The 23560-nt window shown below is 48.5% G+C and overlaps 1 protein-coding gene across 4 annotated transcripts in view; it reads left to right on the top strand.

The window, feature by feature from the left end:
- Positions 1-23560, top strand: part of GRK3 (G protein-coupled receptor kinase 3) — a 110171-nt gene that overhangs the window by 52156 nt on the left and 34455 nt on the right. For all 4 annotated transcript variants that reach the window (XM_037156211.2, XM_053669596.1, XM_037156212.2 and 1 more), the window contains 6 exons: positions 8568-8669; positions 10307-10381; positions 15984-16045; positions 18861-18912; positions 20618-20709; positions 22451-22550. In XM_037156211.2, the coding sequence (XP_037012106.2) occupies positions 8568-8669; positions 10307-10381; positions 15984-16045; positions 18861-18912; positions 20618-20709; positions 22451-22550 (483 nt within the window). The remainder of the gene's footprint in view (positions 1-8567; positions 8670-10306; positions 10382-15983; positions 16046-18860; positions 18913-20617; positions 20710-22450; positions 22551-23560) is intronic.

Below are 23560 nucleotides of genomic sequence, written 5' to 3' on the forward strand. Positions count from 1 at the left end.
CCAGTGTAAGACTGTGGAAGCGTTTGACAGAGATAAAAATTTTAAAGGCGACTAAAGAGCGGAAAAAGACACTGCTTTTGGAGGAGCAATATTATGACTGAGGTGACAGTGACATTTTAAAAGAAGTGACCGAGCAAAGGGGAAAAAGGCCGCGTGGACGTGGAGAGCGGTGAGGTGGCTGGGAGAGGAGGGAGGGGCTCTGCGAGGGGTCGGCGGTGATGGGAAAGGTACAATAAAAATAACTTACTGAAAATAAATCAATTTAAAAAAGTCAAACAACAGGCACTAAAATGGCCAACGTCAAGTACAGAAAGGAAAAATAATCTGCCCCCCCAGAAGTCCATTTTCAGCAAAAATTTCCTTGAAAAAAGACAGTGGGATAAAGGTATTTTCAGACAAAAACCGAGGGGGTTGCCAGTAGTGGGCCTGCGTTACAATGGATGCTGGAGGGAGCTGCCTTAAGCAGAAGAAAACGCTCCCAGGTGGAAACCCAAGAAGCATGGAGGACGTCATAAAGGACAGACGTGTACAGTACGAGCAGGTGTTGGCCGTGGAAAACAAAATGTTTTCAGAGTTTAAAATGCATGTAAGACTCACACGCATGGCAGTGGCTCAGAGGCAGAGAAGGGCTTGATGTGTTGTAAGAGTCCAGAATTATGGGGGGGAATGGTAATTGTAAAGATTTGCATTGGGGGGGTCATCAGTCAAGGATACATTTGTAATCTCAGAGGTAACTTTTAAAAGAATAAAATTTGCGTGTATAACAAACTAGTAGAGGGGGAGATGGAATAAACAACATTGTATTCCATCTAAAAAAGGAATAAAAGGGGAGCATAAAATACTAAGTTAGGTTAAACTGAAAACAGAGTAAGATGGTAGCTAAAATTTATCTGTAACTACTTACATTTCATATAAGTGGGTTAAGTACTCCAAGTAAAAGACTGAGTTTGTCAAACTTGATAACTAACCAAAAACCCAATTATGTGCCCCTTACAAGTAACATCTTGTAAACAGAAGGATGGAGGAAGATACACAATACAAACACAAGCCCAGACAAACTGGAGTGGCCCCGCCCACGTCAGAGCGCCCTGGTGCTCAGCTGCTACTTGGAGATCGAGAGATTACTTTATCATGATAGAAGGGCCAGTGCCACAGTCTTAAGTGTGTACGTGATAAATAACAGTACTTCAAAATATACAAAGCAAAACTGGACAGGTTTAAAACAAAATAAACCCATAATCCCAGTGGAACGCACACACTTCAAGAGCGTATAGAACAGACAAGAAATTGATAAGGTTGGAGAAGGTCTCACTGGAGTAATAAATAAACTTGATCCAGCCGACATCCGTAGAATGCTGCACCCAGCAGAGTTAGAATTTGCGTTTTTTTGGAAGAACATATGGAACATTTATCAGAAAGCTTCTCCAAATTTCACAATTGAAATTGTTTCTGAGTATGTTCTCTGACCGCAGTGAAATTAAGACCCAACTTAATAGAGTTCACCAAGAGACCCCGAAGTGTCTGGGAGCACACACACTTCTAAATAATTGATGGGTCAGAGAGGGAAGTCGAACAGGAATTAGGAGGTATTTTTAATTAAAATATATTTTTAAAATGACATGTGCTGTTCTTAGGAACTTGAGGTATCTTTACCCCAAAGAAAGCAGCATCATTAGGGTTGATATTAGTCATTTTTGCACAGGTTTGAAAATCGGAGGGCTGTTCCTTCCTGTCTGGTTTATTGATACATGAAAACTTGATATTTTTCTACTAAGATTACATCAGCATATTTCCAGGAAGAATGGTCGAATTGTGATCACATTTATTTAGTGCTGTGTAAGAAGTGAGTGGAATTCAAAAGGTCTTTGCTCAGTATGAAGGAACTTTATTATTTCATCCTGAATCATAACCAGGCATTTTATCTGAGTATCGCAGCTATACGTGCCAAAAAAATTTTATTTATTTTTTGTTAAAATCGTCACCTTTCCCATTTAGGCAGGTGTAAGTCACCTTCTCGAGTGCGGAGAACTCTCCTGGAACAGATAGCGGTTGCTCGGAGGGAGCAGCGGGGCAGTCTGCGTGGGCTACTTCTTAAGCACCTGTTGCCAACGTGGTGTGCGTGCTGCTGCGCTGTTTCCATTTGACCTTCAAACATGGGGTTCCCTTGGCTGGCTCACTCCCCAGCTCTGCTCACCTTGCTTCTGGCTGGGCTCACCTGGAGCTGGTCGACCAGATTATCCTCTCAGAGGATTACGCTGTGGAGCTCCTGGGCCACTGGGTCTGTCTTTCGCTGTGGATGAGCAGCCAGCCAGCCCGGGCTTCAGATACAGTTCTCTAAGTCAGGGCCGTCTGTGGCATTGAAGTTGTTGGTGGCTCTGCCCTGACTCCTCGGTTTCATCGGCCTGCATGTTTCTGGTTGTTGTGTGATGACCCCAACCCCTGGGAAACTCTCTTGTCGACTCTCTTAAAATGTCTGTTTTGTACGTTGTATTTCCCTTTTTCTGTGTCCCCACACTTTCAATGCTACTCATTTCCTGTGGGTTAAGGTCCTAGTGGCTTATCCTGACAGTCACATAGCTCTTAGTCAGTCATTACCTATGTTTCTTTAACTTTCACAACCCTCTTCTGTAGAACTTCCACTAAGAACCACCATTTCCAACCCACTGAGCCCATCTTTTTGTTACTTCGCCTGTTCTGTCCTTTCCCCAGCCTGGAATGCCGCTTCCCCTTCTCAGCCGTGGAAAGCCCAGGCCCGGCTCAGTTTAAGGTCCAGTTCAGTTTCTGTGCTGTCGTCTGACAGGCCCCCCTGTACCGCTCTCCAGTCTCCCGTGTTGCTCACTCCCTCGGCTCTCTCACCGTTTATTGTCTGTAACACCCACGTGTAATACTTAATATATGCTTGCGGTGTGTGCATGTAATCAGATTTTCATCTTGACCGTTATGTGACTCATAGAAGGCCTAGCTCGGACCCGGGTGCAGCTGTGTCTCCCACCAGCTGTGGGTTGTGGGGCCAGTTACTGAGCAAACTCTGAAGCATCTACCTCATTTCAGACCTGGAGCTTAAAAATATGACCAGTATATTGTTCCTGTACTTGAGGAGCTCCCAGTATCAGGACTTAATATTGAGCTTCAGTTACCTTACCTGTGAAATGAGGTTAAAATCATCTCCTGCTACTTGAAAGGCTAACTGGGAGGCCCAGATAGGATGCTGGGTGGACAGCTGCCTTCTAAGCCAGAGTAGCCACGATGTATTGTTCAGATGGATGGGAGGCTGTAACATAGTGGGTAAGGGTTCCAGCTCTGAACACAGACTGCCTGCACTGGGATGTGGACCTCAGTAGCTCCTGGCTGTGTAAACTCGGGCAGGCAGTCCAGCTTCCCTGCCCGGGTTTCTGCAGCTAAGAAGGAATGCGACAGCGGTGCCTGTGCCCCGGGGCTGCTGCACTGTGTGAGTGCTGCCCCCCTGAGCAGTGCCCGGCACGTGGTTACCTGCTGCTCGGCGGGCTGGTTCACAGACTTGTTAGTTCCAGTTAGATCTGGAGGCAGCTTATAAAAGTGTGTGTATGACACCTAGATTTCAAAATAGATCACGGGATGCAGAAAATAAATACAAGATTGGAGTAAAGTGACTCTATAGAATTTTCTTCACTCATTCAACCAATATTTGTCAAACACTGATGCTGGGAGCTATTGTTTGGATGAGTAAGACAGGCCAAGTCCTTGCTGTCTTTTAGCTGACTTTTTTTTGTCGTTGTTGAGAGAAACAGACAATAAACAAGAAATATATCAGGAAGTAATGACTACTATGTAGTGACTCAGAATAGACTCAAAACTGACATACTGTGACTTGGTGGCCACTTTGGAGAGCTGGGTCACAGACTGGCTCTCTGAGGAGGTAGCTTTAAACTTGAGACTTGAATGACAAGGAGGCTAGTCTTTTGAAGAAAGGGGAACAGGGCGGGGCTGGGGAGACCATTTTAGACTAAGGTCATGGCTGAGACAGCCCCCAGTGTGGTGGGAAAGAACTTAGTGTGTTTGAGGAACTGAAAGACCAGCGTGGGTGTTTGCGATGGGCAGCAGGGGTGGAGGAGGCTGAGATCAGCTCAGAGTCACGGGCTGGGGGCCGGAGTAACAAGTTCAGACTGTGTTCTGATGCCCATGGCAAAGTTAGTAGAGGGGAGTGGTGGGTGGATATTCTATAAGTATCAGTCAGATCAAAGTGGCCAAGGTGGTAGATCTACCTCTTCACTGATTTCTATATCCAGTTCTATCCACTTCTGAGAGTGGGTGTTAAAATCTCTAACTCTTGACTGTAGGATTGTCTATTTCTTTTTGTGTGTGTGTTAATTTTTTTCATGTATTTTGAAGCTCTTTTATTAAGTGTGTATACACTTACATTGTTATATTTTTCATCTGAAATATCTCTCTAGTTCTAGTAATATTTTTGTCTCAAAAATCACTTCCTTGGATATGAACGTAGCCACTTCGGTGTCCTTATGCTTCCTGTTTTCATGGTATATCTTTTCCATCTCCTCTCAGCATTCTTATACGTAAAATGTGTTTCTTATAGACGCGTATGAAAGTCCCTGCCCCCCCACGCCACCCTCGCCCGCATTTCGTTTCAGCGGAGTGGTCGTAGACGCCGTGTGTGTCCCTGGTGAGATTTGCGGAGTTTCTTGAATCTGCAGTTTGTATCTGTCACCAAATCTGGGAAAATGCATGCTCTGAAATCATTTTTTTCTACCTCAGTTTCTCGTTCCCCTCCTTCAGACACTCCAGTTACATGCATCTGGGGTTTTCGGATATTATCCTAAATACTACCAGAGTCTTTTCCAGTTTTTCCTCCAAATATGCTTTCTTTCTATTGCTCAGACCGGGTCTTTTCTGTGGCTCTGTCTTCACACTTGTTGACTTTTTCTTCTGGCATCTCTAGTCTGCAGTTACCTCCATCCATGGAATATTTTATTTAAGACACTGTCTTTTTTAGTTCTAAAATTCCCATTTGGTTCTTTTCATAGTTAATATTTTTCTGCTGCCATTTTCTCTCCTTCTTTCATTCATTACATGCACATTTTCTATTACGTCTTCGAGTGTGGTTACAACAGCTGCATTAAACCCCCATCTGATGATCCCAGCGTCAGAGCCCCCTCGGACTGGTCTGCACTCGTGGTCTGTTCCGTCCCGAGTGGGGCACATGGTCCTGTTTCCTCACACGTAGAGTGATTGCAGCTTGTGTCGGGAACATCTTGGTTGATGTATTGTCAGTAACTTGCACGGCACATGCTTCTCCGAAGCGTATTGCTTTTTGCTTTAGTAGTTAACTAGGCTTATTCGCCATCACACTCTGTCCTGTCAAACAACCAGAAGCAATGGCACTGGTTCGGTTTTTCGACTCCACTGGACGTCTTTGTGTCTGCCGTGCTCACGTGCCTTCGTGGGGCCCGGCGGAGATTTTGACAGTTTACATCCACAGAGGTTTGGAGCTGCCCCTCTGGCTCCTCATTTTCAGGAATCTCCTCGCGGACTTTCCAGCTTCTGCTGAGCCCTTCCCTGTCAGCTTTGTACTTTGCTCATTCCAGTGCTTTGGTGTATTCTCTGTGTCCAGAATTTGTTTTCCTCAAAAGGATTGTTCTGTTAGCAGTTAGTCAGCTATGACCCAAAGCATAACCTGGGTTCGTGATGTATTTTGAGGATAAAACCGAGATGATTGGCTAATGAGTTGGATATCAGGGTGGTGGGGGCAGAGGCGTGAGCAGAGGAGAGAAAAAAATGATGGTTATTCCTTTTCTACTTGGGAAGCTCCTGGGAGTGTGATTTTACTCACTTTTGTGATCAAGAAGATGAGGGGAAGAGCATGTTTGGCTCGGGTAGAGAGGACGTGGAAATGTCAGATGCCTGGGTAGAGGCTCAGAGTTTGAGCCCAGGGGACAAGTGTGCCCTGGAGACCGACCGAGCCACGGGACTGTAATCGGTGTAGGATACCGCAGGACAGAATGGTTTCACTGAAGGAGCAGATCGTGGGTGAAGAGGGGTACCCCAGCACCACGCTCTGAGTCACACGAGGATTGAGGAGTCCAGCAGAGCAAGAAGAACTGCCACCGGGGACGGAGGAAGAGGAGCCGGATTGACACACCCTTGGAGAGTCAGAGAAGGGAACTCTGAAGAAGGGGGCAGTGGCAGCGGGGTCGAGTGCTGTGGAGAAGCCAGTGAAGCTGACGACAGAAGAGAGACCCTTGGCGAAGCCAGGCAGAGGTCGTTAGCGATGGTACTGGACTGTGCCGCTGGCACAGTCGGGAGCAAACAGGAGGCGAGGAGGTGGCGACTGTGACAGCCATGGGACCCACGTGCCTGTTCTTAGGGTTCTGGGAACTTAAGGTGCATGTTCAGCTGTGAGCTTTGTAACCACCAATGCAGAAGGAGGGGCTACGTGATCAGTGAATGTCTGCCCTTGATGACAGTGTTTCTGTGCTGCTGCAGGGGAGGCTGCACCTTGAACTTGGGCCTCTGCCTGCCCGGGTCACCAGGATGACCTAACTGCCAGAATCGGGGGTGGCGTCTTTTCTGTTCTGCTCCAATAAGGACACTCTGTCTGGAGCTAACCGATAGTTGACCACATGCTCTTTAATGCATGGTCTTACTGGTAATAGTAAATGTTGAATTACAGCCACAGATACTTTAGGCTCTTTGCCTACTAAGTAAGAGTTATCTTTTCTTTTCTTTTTTAAAAATTTATTTATTTTAATTGTTCAAGTACAGTTTTCTGTCTTTTACTCCCATCCCAGCCCACCCCCGCCCAGTGCTCCCCAAGGAGTTACCTTTACTGTTGTTCAAGTTGAAGTTTATGAAGCACAAGGTTCTCAATAAAGCCAGTGTTGTGATTCAGAGTACCATTAGCCCGAGAAACTAGAATTTCCAGTGTGGCTGGATTATTACAGTTCGTGAAAACCTTCTGTAGAATCAGCATTGTTTAACCAGGTGTCCACCTGCCTCACAGTTCCCCGGAAAGCAGGTTTCCGTTTCGTTAACTTGTTGTCAAGGATAATAATTCCAGGAAGGCTTCTTATTCCTTGACTTTGTTCAGATGTTTGGGCAGAAACACTGGCCGTTGGTTCACTAGCAGTCCTCCTGTTTCATCCTAACATTCGGGCATTCACCTGCCTGAGACAAGACAACAGCAACAGAACGCTCCACCAAACCGAGCGCTGAGTGTACTTTCGGACTCTGCGTCCCACGGAGCTGTTCAGCTCCGTTGTCTTGTCGCTGCTGTGCTTGCATCTGGCCTGGTGCTTGAACTCTGTTTACATGTTTTCTTGAAGTCCTCCGGGCTGGGGAAGCGCAGGTCCCTGGGCGATTGCTGGGTTGCTCCTTCGCTAGCAGTCTTTTCCTCCTGGCTGGGGGCACGAACCTGTCCCAGTCTGCCTGCCTCTGTGTCCGATTTTACTGTCTCTTCCGCGAAGACTCTGGTCTGAGCCCTCAGTGCGTGACCCAGCCGGTCCTCAGGTGGGACCGTGGCATCACACACGCCCCTTGCCCTGCCCTTTCTTCATCAGAAATTCTTGTAGAATTTCCTGGTTTTGATTTCAGAACTCAAGCCCAGACTACAAAGGAAAAAGATAACTTTGATTTTCATTGGTTTATACTCTCCCGTGGGAGTAGTTAGCCCCGCCTTTTATTGTTCATGAATAAAGAACACTGAGATACCAGGTAAATCAGCTGAACAACCAGGTACCTGTTAGAAACTAACCCCCACCCATAAGTCATTCATGGTGATTAGTCAGTACAGTGAGGGTCTTTGCTAGTCTTCCTGCTGGCTCCACAGTTCATCTGTATTTTCATTCTCTATTTCATCTTTTGAAGTAAGTAAAAGTATTTCCGTGAATAAATTAAAAACCTTACCTGATTCAGGAGCTTCTGCCTTCGAGTTAGAATGATCGGGGCCATTTCCGCATAAGGCAAACATTTCTAAATACGGTTCACGATTGAGCCCCTCTTCACACCTGTTGGGTTACCTTCCCTAAGTCAGCAAAATGTATTATTTGAAGTAAGCTTTCTGTTAATACTTAAATAGTGAAGATGAGGGTCCAGCGCTTTAATCTGTGGAAAATTATCCTCGCAGGAATCCCAACTATATATACATATATTTTTTTCTCCTGTTAGTTTTGCAATGCTGTAGTTGAGCAAGAACTACATCATAACTCTTAGGACCGAATTGAACCTCTCTGTGCTTGGGAAAGGAGAACCTGCCAGCAGAAGTGGTCCACGCTGGGGGCCTGGAAGAGCGCTGTAACCATGGCAGCGTTCGTTTCCCGGTGCTGTGTTTCCGCATCTCGGGCATGAGGTTCATCGCAGGAAAAATCCCATCCGTAGGTTTGGAGTTGGGTTTCAATGATCCCAGCTTCACTGTGACAGCGGCACAGGCTGTGGTTTTCTGTGGACTAGCAGGTTCCACAGTTCACAGGATCGCACGTGGAAGTGGTTGGTTTCAGCCAAGACCAGTCATGTCTTTTAGTGAAGCAGGTTTCCAGGAAGATGTGCCTTTTTAACAATGGTGACTTTTTAAAATCTAGATAAAAGAGTATGAAAAGCTTGAGAACGAGGAGGATCGCCTTTGTAGAAGTCGGCAGATTTACGACACCTACATCATGCGGGAGCTGCTGTCCTCCTCACACGTGAGTGTTTCTTTGTGGTTCTGTGGCTCTCGTGTGGATGCCTAGGAGACAGAATGAAAGCAAAACGGGGGGAGGTGTTTAAAAATGAAACGATACCCATGTTTTGTTATTTGCTTCCTGATGATACTTACACAATATCCATTGCTCCATCTACTCTTAATATAGTAAAAAAACAGGCACTTTCTCTGCAAAAAGTGATGAAATAAAGTAGCTAATTTAGAGCAATGGGTAGTCTCAATTCTAGACTTTCTCAAGGAAATGAAACTTTATTACTTTTAATGTAGTTATATTGTTACATCTGGATTAATCAGAAATAGAATAAATATAAGCCTTAAGTGGTTTCTTTGAATTAATAAGGACGATTTTAATTGTGTTCATTAATTGTTAAATAATGGTTGAATCTTTTTCTTGTAAGTCAGATAAATAGTTCAATTCAGTCACTAGAATAAACTAAGTTTCTAGGAGATTACTGTCCCAGGAGTGGGTGGAAAAGTTAGTAATAAAAAATTGACCATGTAATTTCTCTACATTAAGACTGTTTTCCAAAGGAATGTCCCAATAGTCCTGGCCTTCTGTGGCAGGTGCAGCAGTGACGATTCCCAAGGGGCTGTTTCACTTAATTAAAATCAAGTGGAATTAAAAATTCAATTCCCGGCTTCTCACGAGCCACATTTCAAGGGCTCGGGGGCCACCCGTGGCTCCGTGGTCCGGCAGTGGACAGCTTGGACGCGTAGTGTGTCCCTCGTCACAGAAGGTTCGCTGCCCGGCACGGTCACGAGGATGATGCGTGTCGTGCTGCTGTGTTGGTCGAGGCGTTCTCAGTTCCTGCCTGACGTCTGAGTAACCGTGGGGCGGGGCGGCACCCCTGGCAGTGTCACTGTGATGTCCTTTGCACCTGCCTGCCTCGGAGCAGAGAGAATCCTGAGCTGGGGCTGACTACTGCTGCTCTGTGCCCTGGCTGGAGGCAGTTGGACCGTGGAAAGTGCCAGATACCCTCTGGGGAAGCCGCCGTCAACCTAGTTTTCATGTTGTTCAGGGATTCGGAGGTTTTTTTTAAGTCTTTCTTTCTGTGCGCTAAAGAAGAAGACATGATTTGAAGTTTGGTCATTGCCGGCAGTGTCACTGCAGACTCTCCCTTCACCCGGAGCCTGCGCCACACCCTGGCTCAGTCTGGTGATCCTGGCCTGTCATTCTTGGGTGTGACTTCATTCATTTTTTTCTTCTATAGAAGTTTTAACTTTGTAGCGATTTTACATTTTTAGGACCCCGTGATCGGCTAATCAGTGGATGTTTTCAGCTAAAGTGATTGTAAAATTCTTTATACTTTAAAAAAAAATCACAGTACTCTTGAATTCTCGTGGGGTCAGATACCCGTCAGCTACCTCCACACCCATCCTTCTTCCCAGTGTGGTATCTGAGACCTGGACTCTCAGAGGAACAAACATTTGTTCCAATGGCCCACAAACATCCAGCAGAAATTTTTTTAAGGGATGCGTGTTAACGTAATGACCTTTTTTATGTTCCTGGATTCCTGTTTAATAATTGTCGTGTTAAATTTCTGTTGTGATATTGTATACCACAGAGGTTTGTTGTGTTTTATAATGGTTGAAAAAATTACTGTTTTTGGTTTTTAAAAGCCATTCTCAAAGCAAGCTGTCGAGCATGTCCAAAGCCATCTGTCCAAGAAGCAAGTGACGTCGGCTCTCTTTCAGGTAAGAGGAGAGTATTTCAGAATGAACATATCTGATTTGCTCAACCATTGGACTTGTTGACGTTTTCGTGCCTTGCGCGCAGGTACTAGGGGGCTCTACGTGTAAGACCGTTTGTGTCTGGGGTTTATTTACCTGGAACACTTGAAGTTTAGTATTGCCTGTTCTCTTGCACGTTGAAATGTTCTCTTACACCAACATCCTTCGCAGAGGCTTTCCTGAAAAAGGTCTCCCTCGAGCTTTCCAGTAACCTTATTTTCAGTAGCTCAGAGGAGATATGGAAGGAAAAGCCTTGTCCTGTTTGCCACCCTGGGCACCAGTGTGGAGCCGGGACTTGGCGAGATGTCTCTGGTAGCAGGAGGGCTGCTGCTCCTTGAGGTGCTTATCTGCCCGGTGATGTGGGCTCATTCTTAAGAATAAAGAGTGAGCCCTGGATGGTGTAGCTCAGTGGATTGAGCACAGGCCTGCGAACCAAAAGATCACAGTTCGATTCCCAGCCAGGGCACATGCCTGGGTTGCAGGCCAGTTCCCAGCAGGGGCCAGTTCCCAGCAGGGCATGCATGAGAAGCAACCATACATTGATATTTCTCTCCCTCTCTCCTTCCCTCCCCTTCTAAAGATAAATAATTTAAAAAAAAGAATAAAGAGTGAATGTCGGAACGGCCTTGGCGTTGTGTCTGAGGAACTGGGTTGTGCCTTGGCCCCCATGTCTGGAGCACACAGCAAGCACAGTCCTACAGACTCACATTAAAAGACCTGGGAACCCCGCCCACAACTGCTGGGCCTGTGGCTTTTCCGCAGAGGTGCCGGCTTGCAGGGCGGTCAGCTTTTCAAAGGAATAATCTACTTTTCTACATTGCTCTGAGTAAATTATAAGAAGAGAATGCCATTAGTTAACATGATTTTTATAAATGGAAAAAAGTATCTTACCCTTTTTTGGATTATTCAGTCATTTACAGTTTTGCATTGGTGCCTTATGATGGGATTGTTTTATTTAATGCAAAGTGAACATGATTCTTGTACAGAGAACATCCTAAGCCGGCGATCAGGACCTGTGGCTACGGGAACAAAATGAGTGTTAACCTTTCTGCCCCAGTAATGACTAATGGATGGACTTTTCTTCTTCAGCCGTGGGACCTGTCTGTAGAATGTAGTTGGTCATAAACTTGGGCTCTGAAATCATGGACCTGCGTGGAGAAACCTGTGCACCTTTCCTGCCCCCGGTCCCCACCTGTGTGGGTGGCGATGAGGGTGGGCTCTCCCTGGGCGGGTGGAGGGGTGGGTCTCGAGGGCTCTGTGAGCAAGGTGCACTGGGCCTGTTACCGCAGTGCCCGCAACGCTAGCCGTTACCAGACGTTTACGTTCGAGAAGTGCAGTGTGAATAGCTGCTTTGTGTTGTCTCCGTGATACCTTAGTGTCAGAACCTCAGTTTTCACCTGGCTTTGGCGAGGTTCACAGGCAGGCTCGTAGCCAGTGGCAGGTAACACCACTAACGGACACCTCACTGTGCCTGGGCCCTACCCACCGCTCCGGTTTTAGCTCTTCTTAGAGCACAGGTAACATGAAGAAAGGGTTCCAGGTGAGATGCACAGGTCAGCAACATTCTTTTCCTGCCTCGGGGCATACCCAGTCAGAAGCTACTTCTTCAGAATATCTTTTAAAGACACTACTGATCTGTTCATAAAAATATATAATATATACAAAAACGATGTGGTAACAAAAGATGTAGAATGGGCTCTTATTTCAAAGGTAAAGGAAATAGCCATTATTAAGTTGATTAAAATTAGGAGCACATTAGTGCAGTTCATTGTAACGTGTACCATCAGAACACATTCAAGTATAAGTAGATGCTGGACACCTGCATGTCCTGTTGATAGAGGGCCATTAGCCACAAAGTTGGTCGACATTCTTTGAGTTGAAATCCCCCCTAACTTTAATGAGGTATAATTGACAAATAAAAACTATAAATAATGGAAGGCATACAGTGTGATAATATTTCAGTATATGTATGCATCGTGAAATGATGACTGCAGTCAAACTAACAGGCCCGTCACCTCACATGCTTGTACCGTGTGTGCATGTGTGTACGTGTGTGAGGCACAAACACTGAAGACCGGTCTCTTCCTCATACAGTCCATGCCGTACACGAGATCTCCAGCGCTCACTCATCCTCATAACCGAAACTCTGCACCCTTTTACCAGGGCCCCCACAGGTCGTCCCAGCCACTCTCCCCTCTGCTTTTATGAACTCCGCATCTAAATGAGATCGCATGGTCCTTGTCTTTCTGTGTCTGCTTTATCTCTTGTAGTGTAGTGGCCTCCATGTTCATCCATGTTGCCACGTGGCAGGATTCCCTTCTTTTTAAAGATCGAGCAGTATCCCCTTGTAGACGTCCCCTCCCACCAACAGCGGACACTTGACGTTGTTTCCATGTCCTGACGGCCGTGCACAGGGCCGCAGTGACTTGGGAGCATGCTGTCTCTGCAGAAGGCTGATTCCATTTTCTTCGGATAAATACCCGGAAGTGGGATTGTGGGATGATACGGTAGTTCTATTTTTAATTTTTTGAGGAACCTCTGTACGGTTTTTCACAGTGGCCTCACCAGTTTCCATTCCTACAAACAGTGCACAAGGGCTTCCGATTCTCCACGTCCTCACCAACACTCACATCTCGTCTGAGAACAGACATCCTAACAGGTGTGCGGTGAGCGTCTCATGGTGGTTTTGGTGTGTCTTTCCTTGATGACTAAGTTACGTCGAACACCTTCCAACGTGCCTCCTGGTTACTTGTGTGCCTTCTTTTGAGAAACGTCTGCTCAGGTCCTTAGCCCATTTTTAATCAGGTTGGTTGGTTGGTTGGTTTTGTTTTGCTATTGAGTCGAGGTCCTTACACATTTTGGGTATTGTTCCCTTATCAGATATGTGGTTTGCAAATCTTTTACCCCTTCCTGGGTTGCCTTTTCATTCTGTTGGTTGTTTCCTTTGCTGGGTTTTTTTAGTTTGAAGCGACCTCACTTGTCCGTTTTTGCTTTTGTTGCCTGAGCTCTCGACGTCCCATCTGAAAACATCATTGCTCAAACCTGTGTCAAGGAGCTTTCTCTCCTGGGTCTCTGCTAGTAGGTATATGGCTTCAGGTCTTGCGTTTCAGTCTGAAGTCGTCTTGGGTTGGGTTTGTGTATGGTGTGAGGTAAGGGCACGAGTTCATTCTGCCCGTGGATGTCCAGCTGTATTATTAGCACCAGTCACTGAAGAGCGTGGCCTTCCCCCACTGTGTATCCTTGGCACCGTGCCCAGGATCAGTTGACCACAGATGAGTGGCTTTATTTCCAGATCCTGTTCGGTTCCGTTGATCTATATTGTCACTTCTTTATGCCATTGCCGAACTACTTTGATTACTATGGGAAGGAACTTGGGAAGTATGATGCATGCGTTGAAATTTCTTATCCAGGAGAAGGGAGTGAAACAAATGCTCTGAAAGTACATATAAAATGCTTTTTAAAAAATCTTTTATTAAAGATTTTGTCTATTTATATTTAGAGAGAGGGGAAGGGAAGGAGACAGCGAGGGAGAGAGACATCGTTGTGCATGACAGAAACAGTTGTCTCTCACACGCCCCAACCCCTGGACCTGGCCCACAACCCAGGCATGTGCCCTGATTGGAAATCAAACCAGCGACCTTACAGTTTGCAGGCTGGTGCTCAACCCACTGAGCCACACCAGCTAGAGCTAAAATGCTTTTTATTAACTCCTTTTTGTGTGCAAAGTGGACTTTAGAAGTGAACTATTGCATGGGCTCATTCGGTGACAGCAGTTGGAGTGGGCGCTGGCCTTCAAGTATGTGTGCACCATGCCAGGCCCCGTGTGGGGCTGAGTCTCAGACCGCACTGCAGACTAGTTTCCGCCGCGACTGCCCCACTGTGCAGACTTCAGGGGGTAAAGCAGCTCCCAAGCCCACGCAGAACTCCGGCCTTTGCACTGCTCACCTGGCGTACTGTATAGTTCTTTCTGTTGAAAAGTGACAGTGTGGTATACATCACTCAATCTTAACAATTTCTAGTAAACTTCGTCTTTTGTTTTATTAGCAGAAAGTATGGGATGTTCGATAAAATATGATAAAGTAGTAATGTAGTTGTTTTTATAGATAGGAAATCTGTGATATACAAGTCAGGCCTTCTCGTAGATCTCTGAATGCTTGACTGTTTGCTCTGTTGATGTCTTTTGAACCTCTTGGGGGTCGTGGCCCTTGGCCTTTTGCATCTAGAGGACTTAGCCGAGATCGGTACTGTATGTCATCATAGAAGCATAACGTTTCAGAGTGGAAAGAGCTTCAGAGAGAGTTCAGCTTTCCTTTTTGCCAGGAGGGGACAGAATCTATTGGTTTCAGTGACCAGCCCCAGTGCCCTGCCCAGCACGGTGATAGCCCCGTGAGATGGCAGAGGCAGCTTAGCCCGAGTCTCCATCTGCCACAGGAAGTGGGGCTCCCAGAGAGCTGTGGCTGTCTCGCGCTGCCTGCGTTTGGTTCCTGTGGCTTCTGCAGACTTCCTGGTCTGATCTGGTCCGCTCTTGTTGTCTGCAAGTTTGCAGAGTGGTCCAGGAAGACAGAGAAACATTGCATTTGCATCTTTCAGTGAGTGTAGGGTGTCAAGGCCTTCGCCCAAACTATCTAGTTGGCTCTGTCTGAACTGCGAAAGGTTGGCATTTGGTGGTTTTATAGTTCTTGATTTAAAGGTCCTCACATGGAAAATAGAAGACAGGCTGTTTGCGTGAAGCGGCATGAGACTGAAGTAGACTATCCTGCTCAAGGGGAGAGCGCGGCCCAGGGCAGCCGGGAGCCGTTGCCTTGATCGAGGTCTACCCGTGGACTTACTCACAACCCATGGGAACATGTGTGCCCACAGCCTGTGTGCAAAATGAAGATGCAGATGAGCTTCCCCTCTTCCCTCCTCCACCTCCTGCAATACCTTCAGCTCAGTGATTCCAGGAGGTAGAAAAATCAGTAAGAAAAATAGCTAATTAAAAAAATCTTACTCCATGAGTCCCTTAGCTTTTAGTCTTTAAAATTCGATAATAATGCTGATAATTTATAATGATCATAATTAATAGTAATTATATAATTAATAGTCATTTACATGAGATGTGCCACGTAACTCACAGGGCCCAGCACAAAGTAAAAAGGACCCTTGTTCAGAAACTTCGTACGAAGAGTTTTACGATGGGGGCAGCAAGTCGCTAAACCAAGCAGCACGTGCACTTCCGACTGTGAGCCCTGGGACCTGCACAGGCCTCACCCCTGCCGAGCCGACCCCGGTCGTTTCAGACGTGTCATCGACTCGCAGGGAACCGTGGCAGGCAGTAGGGTCCCGGTGGCAAACAGGACGGACCTGTCCCTGCCGTCACGGAATGTGCCATCGAGTGGTGTAGATAATTATTAAGTAAATAGTCACGATGACGGGCCCGCTCGTGAAGATCCTATGGGCGCTGAGGGGGGCACGGGTGAGGCGCCGTGGGAGGGGTGCGGACTCGGAGCCGCGCCTCACGGACTCTCAGCCGTTAGTTTCTAACTTAATGCCTGTTTACGCGGTGTCTCTTCTCCTTTCCTTCCAGCCGTACATAGAAGAGATTTGTGACAGTCTCCGAGGCAGCATCTTTCAAAAATTTATGGAAAGGTACGAAACTTTATGTATACATATAAAATCTCTTTTGTTAAGCTACATTTGACATTGAACGTTGTATTGCAGTTTTAGTGCATATATAAAATCGCGTGCTGTGCAGGCGTAAGTACCTCCTTTAACCAGCAAACGCTGCCCTTCCAACGCGCGTTGGCCCACTCAGGCACCAGGGCGTTGCTGACCTTGTGCTGGGGGGCAGGCTTCCAGTTGGCCTGTATCCTCGACGTGGCAGTGTCATTTCAGTTTGCGTAGCGTAACGTCCCTTCGACTTGTAGTTCTTTAGTTATGAAATGGCCTAACATTTAAATAGGCTGGGAAACCTCTGGCTTGAAAGTGTCTCACTGGGGCACCTTCGCCAGTGCCAGTGCAGCTGTGTAATTGACCTGACTCACTTGTTCGGCCTTCAAAACCACGTCCCCAGGGTGGGACAGGCCTGTGCACTTGATTCTCATAGTCTGAAGGGTGTGGGCACGTGCATGTCTGTGACCCAATGTGTCACTAATACACCTAATAAATATGTCCCTTTGCGTCACTCAAGCTGTGGAAGAGCACGCTCGCCATCAAAATTCTGAAACGTGGCAGTGACGTCTGTAAACGCGTCCAGCTCGTCCGCGTGTCAGACACCCCCCCACCACCGACACCACCTGGGGTCGGTGCCAGCGTGTGGAGCCCCTGTCTGTGGTGACGCACGTCAAAGCCCATCTGCGTTCGCCCTGCCGTGCCTTTCTCCGCAGCCCGGATGCGTGCCCGGCGGCGCGCCCGGCGGCTGCTTCATCATAGTTTTCTTCCCTCCACATGTTCAAGTGATTTAGAGAAAAACAAACTTGCGTTGAGTTCAACAGATGATTTTATTCTGGAGCGAGTCAGTGCTTTGGAAGCTCATATGCATACAGATGATCACGCTTTTCTGGGTGGGGGCAGAAACTTGGCCGGAAAGCAGCAGAACCACGGAGGGGACGGGGACTGGGACGGGGACGGGGACTGGGACGGGCTGCCGGCCCAGGGCGCAGACGTCCCACGAATAGAGCCTTTGCAGCCTTGCTGTCCTCGGGACGGCCACACTCTGAAAGGGCCTCCGGGCTCCAGCCGCAGGGCAGTGCAGTAATAGCGGTGAGGACTCCTCTTCTCTCTCCTCCCCCCACCCCCCCTCCCCCAGAGGCCCAGCAGGGGCCCAGGGCCGCGGTCCTGGCAGGGTGGGCGGAATCCGTGGGGAGGCCTTCCCTTTTCTGGACGAGGCCTGCGGGCCCTGTTCAGGCGGTGGACTCCACTGCCGAGCAGTCCAACACCACGCAACCTTGGAGTCAGAACTGCCTACTCTCGCCTCCCCTACCCTCCTCTGGGCCAGCTGGGCACCCCCCTGTCCCGGGCTGTTCACCCTGCCCGGCTAGAGTGTAAGGCGAGCACCACCCCCTGCTGCCAGCTGGGAACCGGGTGTGAGAAAAGAGGACCGCTGAGCTGGTGGAGCACTGGGGTCTCACGGAGCGGCAGGGCCGGGTGGGGGTGGTGGTATAAACGCAGGGCGCGCTCAGCGCGGTTCCAGCTTTCGCTCTGACCACACTAAGAAAAAGCTGTATGAAATCTCAGAATGTAGTTTATTTTACCAGCCTCACAGAGATGTGAGGAGGATCAAAGAAACGTTCATTAAAAGTCATTTTAGAGTCGGTGGAAAAAGATACTATGTGACTACAAAGAGTTCTTCCGCTTTTGGTTTTCAATGGGATTAGTGGCCCCAGAGACGTTTTAAAGAGCTCAGTGGAGTGCGTGTTAGGTGAGGTCCCTGGGGAACCAGGGTATTCGTGCCTTTAGGGCATTTTATTGTAATGCTGATAATACTCACAGCTTGTACTTTATAAGAACGTTAATTTAAAAGTAACCAAAATAATGTATTTATTAAAGAGACATTTTTCTTAGTTTATGATGCAAAAGCACCCATCCGGCAGCTGAGGCAGCGGCACACCCTGCAGCCTGCCTGTGGTGTCCTGGATGCTGGTCCGAGGGCTTCTCCCGTCCTAGTACTGACCAGGCCCGACCCTGCTTAGCTCCTGAGAGCAGACGAGATTGGGTGCGTTCAGGGCGGGGTGGCCGTAGACGGGTGCGAAGGCTCCTCTCCGACACTGCGCATCTTGGAGAGGCAGTGCGTGGTCCGGGTCCAGACTCCCTTCCACCCACTCACACTGTGTGTGGCCTGGGACAGGCCTTGGCCTTGGCTGTGAGATGGGAATGGACAGTGCCTGCCATGGAGGTGTTGAGTAAGTAGGCCTTCGAAGCCTAGCACATCGGGGGTTCGTTACTCTCACAATTACCTGTAAACATTCATTTTTTGTTCATTAAAGCTGTGTTGGCCAGGGCGGTAGCCAGGGGTAGCCGCTCAGCACGTGCAACGCGACTGGTCTGCATTAGCGCAGCCGGCGGCGCAGGTGCGCACCGGGCTCCAGGGGCTTCAGGAAAAGTAAGGATGTAGAGTTTCTGGTCAATAACTTTATATTGGTTATGTGGGGAAATGATAGTTTTTGAGATTTTGGGGTTAAATCAAATACATTATTAACATGTAATTTCACATATGTGGTTTGTGTTGGCCCGTGGAACAGTGCGGACCGAGACAGACAGACGCCTGAAGCGTGAGGGCAGGTAGAGGAGAACTGCGATGCCGCGCGTTTGAAGCTTAAAGCAAAGCCGCCCCGGGGCTGCCTCTCGAGAACGAGTTTGAGGAAACCTGCTCTGTCTGAGAAGGGAACCAGGAGTGGGGCTCCGCTCCCGAAGTCCGGTTACTTTGATATTCAACTTTCCAGTAATCATTTGTGTTCTTTTTCAGTGACAAGTTCACCAGATTTTGTCAGTGGAAAAACGTAGAGTTAAATATCCACGTGAGTATTATCTTTGCCTGTCTTTCTTTCTTAAAATAAAAACTCCCTCTGGCTTCACTTCATGAGAAAATACTCGGTTCCGGAGCCAACTCCCCAGGGCGATGGGCCGCCCCGAGCAGATGTGCTCACAGCTTCCCACACGCAAAGGCCGGCCCGGCTGTAAACAAGTTGGGTTCTTTAATTCTCTTTTTTTGTGTTCCTCTCAGAATGTGTTTATTGATTGAAGAAAGGGTATTTTAGGCAGCGACCCACCCTTTCAACAGAAACAGTAGTGCAAATACAAGTCTGCGTGACATGACTCATGTGTGCCCTTGTCTTTTGCCACGCGTGTGAAAGTGCCCTTCCTTTTCCGTATTAGCAGGTGCAGTCGTGCTACAGACGATGACGTCTTTTTTTAGACCAAAGTCTCATATCTTCTGTTTTGAGAACACTAAAAACAGCCCCCAAACGCTGGCCGCTTTCCAGCACCTGCTTCTTCCTTGGCCTTACATCTTGTTTTAGCGGCAGGAATTCCAGGCCACGGGCCCTCTTTCTTCGCTTTTAGGGTACATTTCTCCGTGCGGCCTCTCCTGCCTTCCCCCACCTGCTCTCCCCCTACGTAGGCTTGCAGTTGGGAAAAATTAGTTATCAACTGGATGCATTTTTTTTTAGCATTTTTTACTTGAATGGTCCTGTTGGAAGAGGAGTTGGGTTTTTGTTTATCTGTTTTTTTAATCTCCCCTTTCCATCACGTTTCCTGGTGAAAGGCAGCACACACAGTTTTCAGAAATCCCTTACATTTGCTGTGGATCTTCCTCGTGCCCAGGCCTGGCGTCCTTGTGTCCCATGTCCCCTCAGTGTCCGATGTGATGCTACTGCCCAGGGTGGCCAGTGGCCAGCTGCCCGTACCCCGATGCAGGCATGAAGTTTTAGGGGTTCTGGGAGAACCTTCAGGAACCCGACCCTTAATTGCCAGGGTGTGTAAACAGTAGGCGTTTTCCGTGATCCAGAGCCCTCTTTACATGACCGTAGGATGTTCTCTCTGACTTTGCACCGTCTAGAGCTGTTAAACCTCCGTATGAGGCAGGGCTTTATGGAGCCACAGTCGACGAGAGGAAAGTGCTTGTGAATAAAGCCTCTTTCTGTCCTTCACTCACACTGAGGCTGGTTTCATGCTCACATGCCCGGCACATGTCCTCGCCCTGCTCTGATGTTATCGATAAAAAGCTCACATGGCCAGCATCTGTTGGGTTTTCTGATCATATGGCTCCCGGTTCGGGAAGCACAGATGCCCTGGCCATGGACTTAGTTTTCCCCCATGCCAGGCCCTGGACGTGCTGAGTTTTCCCAAACTTGAGGCTCCAGAGTAGCCGAAGCTGCTTCTCCTTTTGACTAGAAATTTCACAATCACTTGGCTTCAAGGGACGTGTGTCTTGCCACCTGACTGATGAGACTGGAAGAGCAGTCTAGCGTGGCTCCCCCTGTTACGTTCCCACGTGCCTCCGTTTTGTACGTCCCGGGGGTGGGGCGGGGGGAGGTCCTGGAGAGCCTGGCCGCCGAGTGCAGCTCCTCCATCCACGTCAGGCGTCAGCCGGGCAAAGGGCAGATCTCTGCGGCAGAGCTGCCGTTTCAGTAGCTTGTCTGTGCTTTGCATGGAACTAAATCTTTACGACGTAGTTTTCACACAGCCGCCCGCCTGTTTCCATTTTGCCTTTTGAATTTGCAGTTGACCATGAACGATTTCAGCGTACACAGGATCATTGGCCGGGGAGGCTTTGGTGAAGTGTACGGCTGCAGGAAAGCAGACACTGGGAAGATGTAAGTGTCCGATGCTCACACGTTTTTCTGGGACCGTGAAGAGGATTTTTTGCTTGCAGCCGAAGAAAATCCCTGCATAGGTTGTTGGAAGCCCAAGTCTAGCTCTCTAAGTCGTGTAGCTCAAAAAGAAGTAGACATTCTCTCCTAAATAATGACCCACCCATGACTTAGCACGCGCAGTTCTGGATGGTAGCATTCCAGGGGGCGTGGCTTCCACAGATGGGTAGCTGGGTGCCGATGGGGAGGGCAGGCACCCTGCTGTGGAGATCGTGGGGCCCATCTCTCACTGCAATCACTTATCTCATGGGGCGGATGTGAGGCAGTCCGGTGCCTGTGAGCCAGGTGTAAGGGTCCTGTAGAAAGTGCAGGTGGGATTCTCAAGTGGGCTAGGGGGATTCTGCTACTATAGAGGCAGCTCAAGGGAACATATTTCGGAAGGCAAAAGACAATGGAAAGGTGTGATGTTAGACGCAGACCTACACGTCTGATGAAGTGACAGGCGTGTCAGAACGGTGGGCAGGTGGCGTAGTCTGTGAGGTTGGTTACAGAACCACTGAGTCGGCGTGAGAAGGAGCAGTTGGGGTCACCTCCTCCAGGGCCTGCCTCCCCCTGCTGCCGCCCTGGCGTCACCGTCAGGTTGCCCCTCAGCCTCTGCCTGCGTCTGTCCTGGTTCAGTGGTTGGCACGTTTTTTATTAACGTTGGGGCTGGAATTTACCTTCACTGATTTGTGCCCATTGTTCTTCTTCCCGCTTTGAGACGCTGTGCAGGGTGAGCCCAGTGCCTGGCACCCAGGTGTCTGAAGCCTGGTGTCGTGCTGGGACAGGTAGCACAGGGACCCGGAGCACGGGCCCCTGGTGTCACACGGCTAGGTCACACGCACTTCCGCAGTGTCTCCCTGGCTGAGGCCAAGTTTGGGCCTCCCGGAGCCTCCGATCCTAGTTTGTAAAGTGGAGTTGGAAGAAGTGCCTGCCTTGCTGTAAGAATTAAATGTGAGGATACTCTGTAAAAACAGAGTCTGGTAGGGAAACGTCCTTCTCCTCCCCACACTCGCCTCAGTGGGCCCCTTGAGCCTACACAATGTACTTTACTTGTCATGTGCTACATTTCACTAAATTATCAGTTTTACTTCATCATTGTAGCTTGTTGAGGTATTTAGAATGTCTAGCCTGTTGCATGATGTTGTAGAAGTAAATAGTATCAGTTTATTTCTTGATACGCATTTGTTATTTTACCTGAGTCTCGAAAAAGCCGACATATACAGTCGACTGTCCTTGGGCTTGTCTGATGCTTTTCCCTCGGTTGGACTGGGGTTATGGGCTTTTGGAAGGAAGACCCCGTGGTAAAGTGCCATTCTCACCACATCCTAGCAAAGCCACCAGTTACCTGAGTGCTGTAGCACTGATGATGTTGACCTTGAGCCCTCCGCTGAGGTCGTGTGTGTCAGATGTTTGTACTGTGAAGCCACTCTCCCGCTCCTCCGTGCTGTGTGCTCTTTGGAAGTCACTCTGCACAGCCCACAGCCCAGGAGGGGGATTATGCCACCCCCGACCCCGGAGGGGGGTTGGTTTTTCTTTTCTTCACACACGTGGGAACGTTTTTCTGCATGGCACCCGGATGCCAGTTTGCTTCTTTTAAACACCACGGGAGTCTTTAGAAACTTTCCCCAGGGCAATATGTCTTGTTTCAATCCATCTGGGTGTGTTCCCAGCGTTGACTTTTCAGTGATGTTCGTGTTTCTAGGTACGCAATGAAATGCTTAGACAAGAAGAGGATCAAGATGAAACAAGGAGAGACACTGGCCTTGAATGAAAGGATTATGTTGTCGCTCGTGAGTACAGGAGTAAGTATTGAATTTTGAACAGTGCTTTTCTTTCTCATTTCCCTGGTTGTTTGCTGTCAGGACAGTGTATTTGAAATGTAGGCATTTTCTGGTGACTTACGGGGCTGGCCAGTCATGGGGCAGGTTAGGATTTACAGCAGGGAACAGGGGCACTGTGATAGTGTCCAATTCGGATGTCATCCCTGTAATTTTCGAGTTAGGAAAGGACGTACCCATCACTGGGAGCACCCATGCCTTCTCCCTTTAGCGCTTAGTTACGATTCACTTCTTTGTGAAAGACGGTTGGAGAGAAGCCAGAAAAATAATCGTAACAACAACCAGAACAGCAAGTATAGTTAAGAACTGACTGCGTGACTGAGAAGGACTAACCCAGAGAGAAGAAGTAAGAGGAGCGTGGCTGGCGCCCTTCACACACAGACAGAGAGGAAGCGCCCGGGGTTGGCCGCCTCCGAATTGTCCCCGTGGGGTCGTCCCAGGCGCTGTTCCCTGTGGAGGTGACTTCTCCGCACTCGCCACTTGGCACCTGCTGTGGCCTTCGGTCATTTCCGTTTCCGGGGCCGTGTGCCTGCCTGTCGGGGGTGTGATTTGTGTGTCTAGCCAGTGTGTTTAGTTCAGCCGTGTGAAGACACGCTTTGACCCTGTGTCTTTACTTGCAAAACAGTGTCCCATTCCGATTTTTTTCTGTGAGTGGTATCACCCAGGATGAAGCCTTGGCTCTGCTCCATTTGGACAGACGTGTATGAAGGCGCCTCCAGAAACACTCCCTGCCCCAGAGACCTGGGTGTGCGCTTGCTGCCCGCGGGCCTGTGGGCAGTGTTCTCAGAGGCCAGGGGGCGGGGGCTGGGAGGGAAGGGAGGCGGCGAGCCTGGAATGGCCAGGCCTGTGCTGTGCAGTTCACGTGAGGGTTTGCACGTGAAGGCTTATGCACAGTGAAACGTGTGGGGACCTCCACCTACCACGACTGGATTCTAAATAAGGTCCTCTTCACCGAGAGGGTTTGAAAGGACCGA

The sequence above is a fragment of the Artibeus jamaicensis genome, unplaced genomic scaffold, assembly GCF_021234435.1.
Source record: "Artibeus jamaicensis isolate MK-2021 breed Jamaican fruit bat unplaced genomic scaffold, CSHL_Jam_final contig_525, whole genome shotgun sequence".
NCBI lineage: Eukaryota > Metazoa > Chordata > Mammalia > Chiroptera > Phyllostomidae > Artibeus > Artibeus jamaicensis.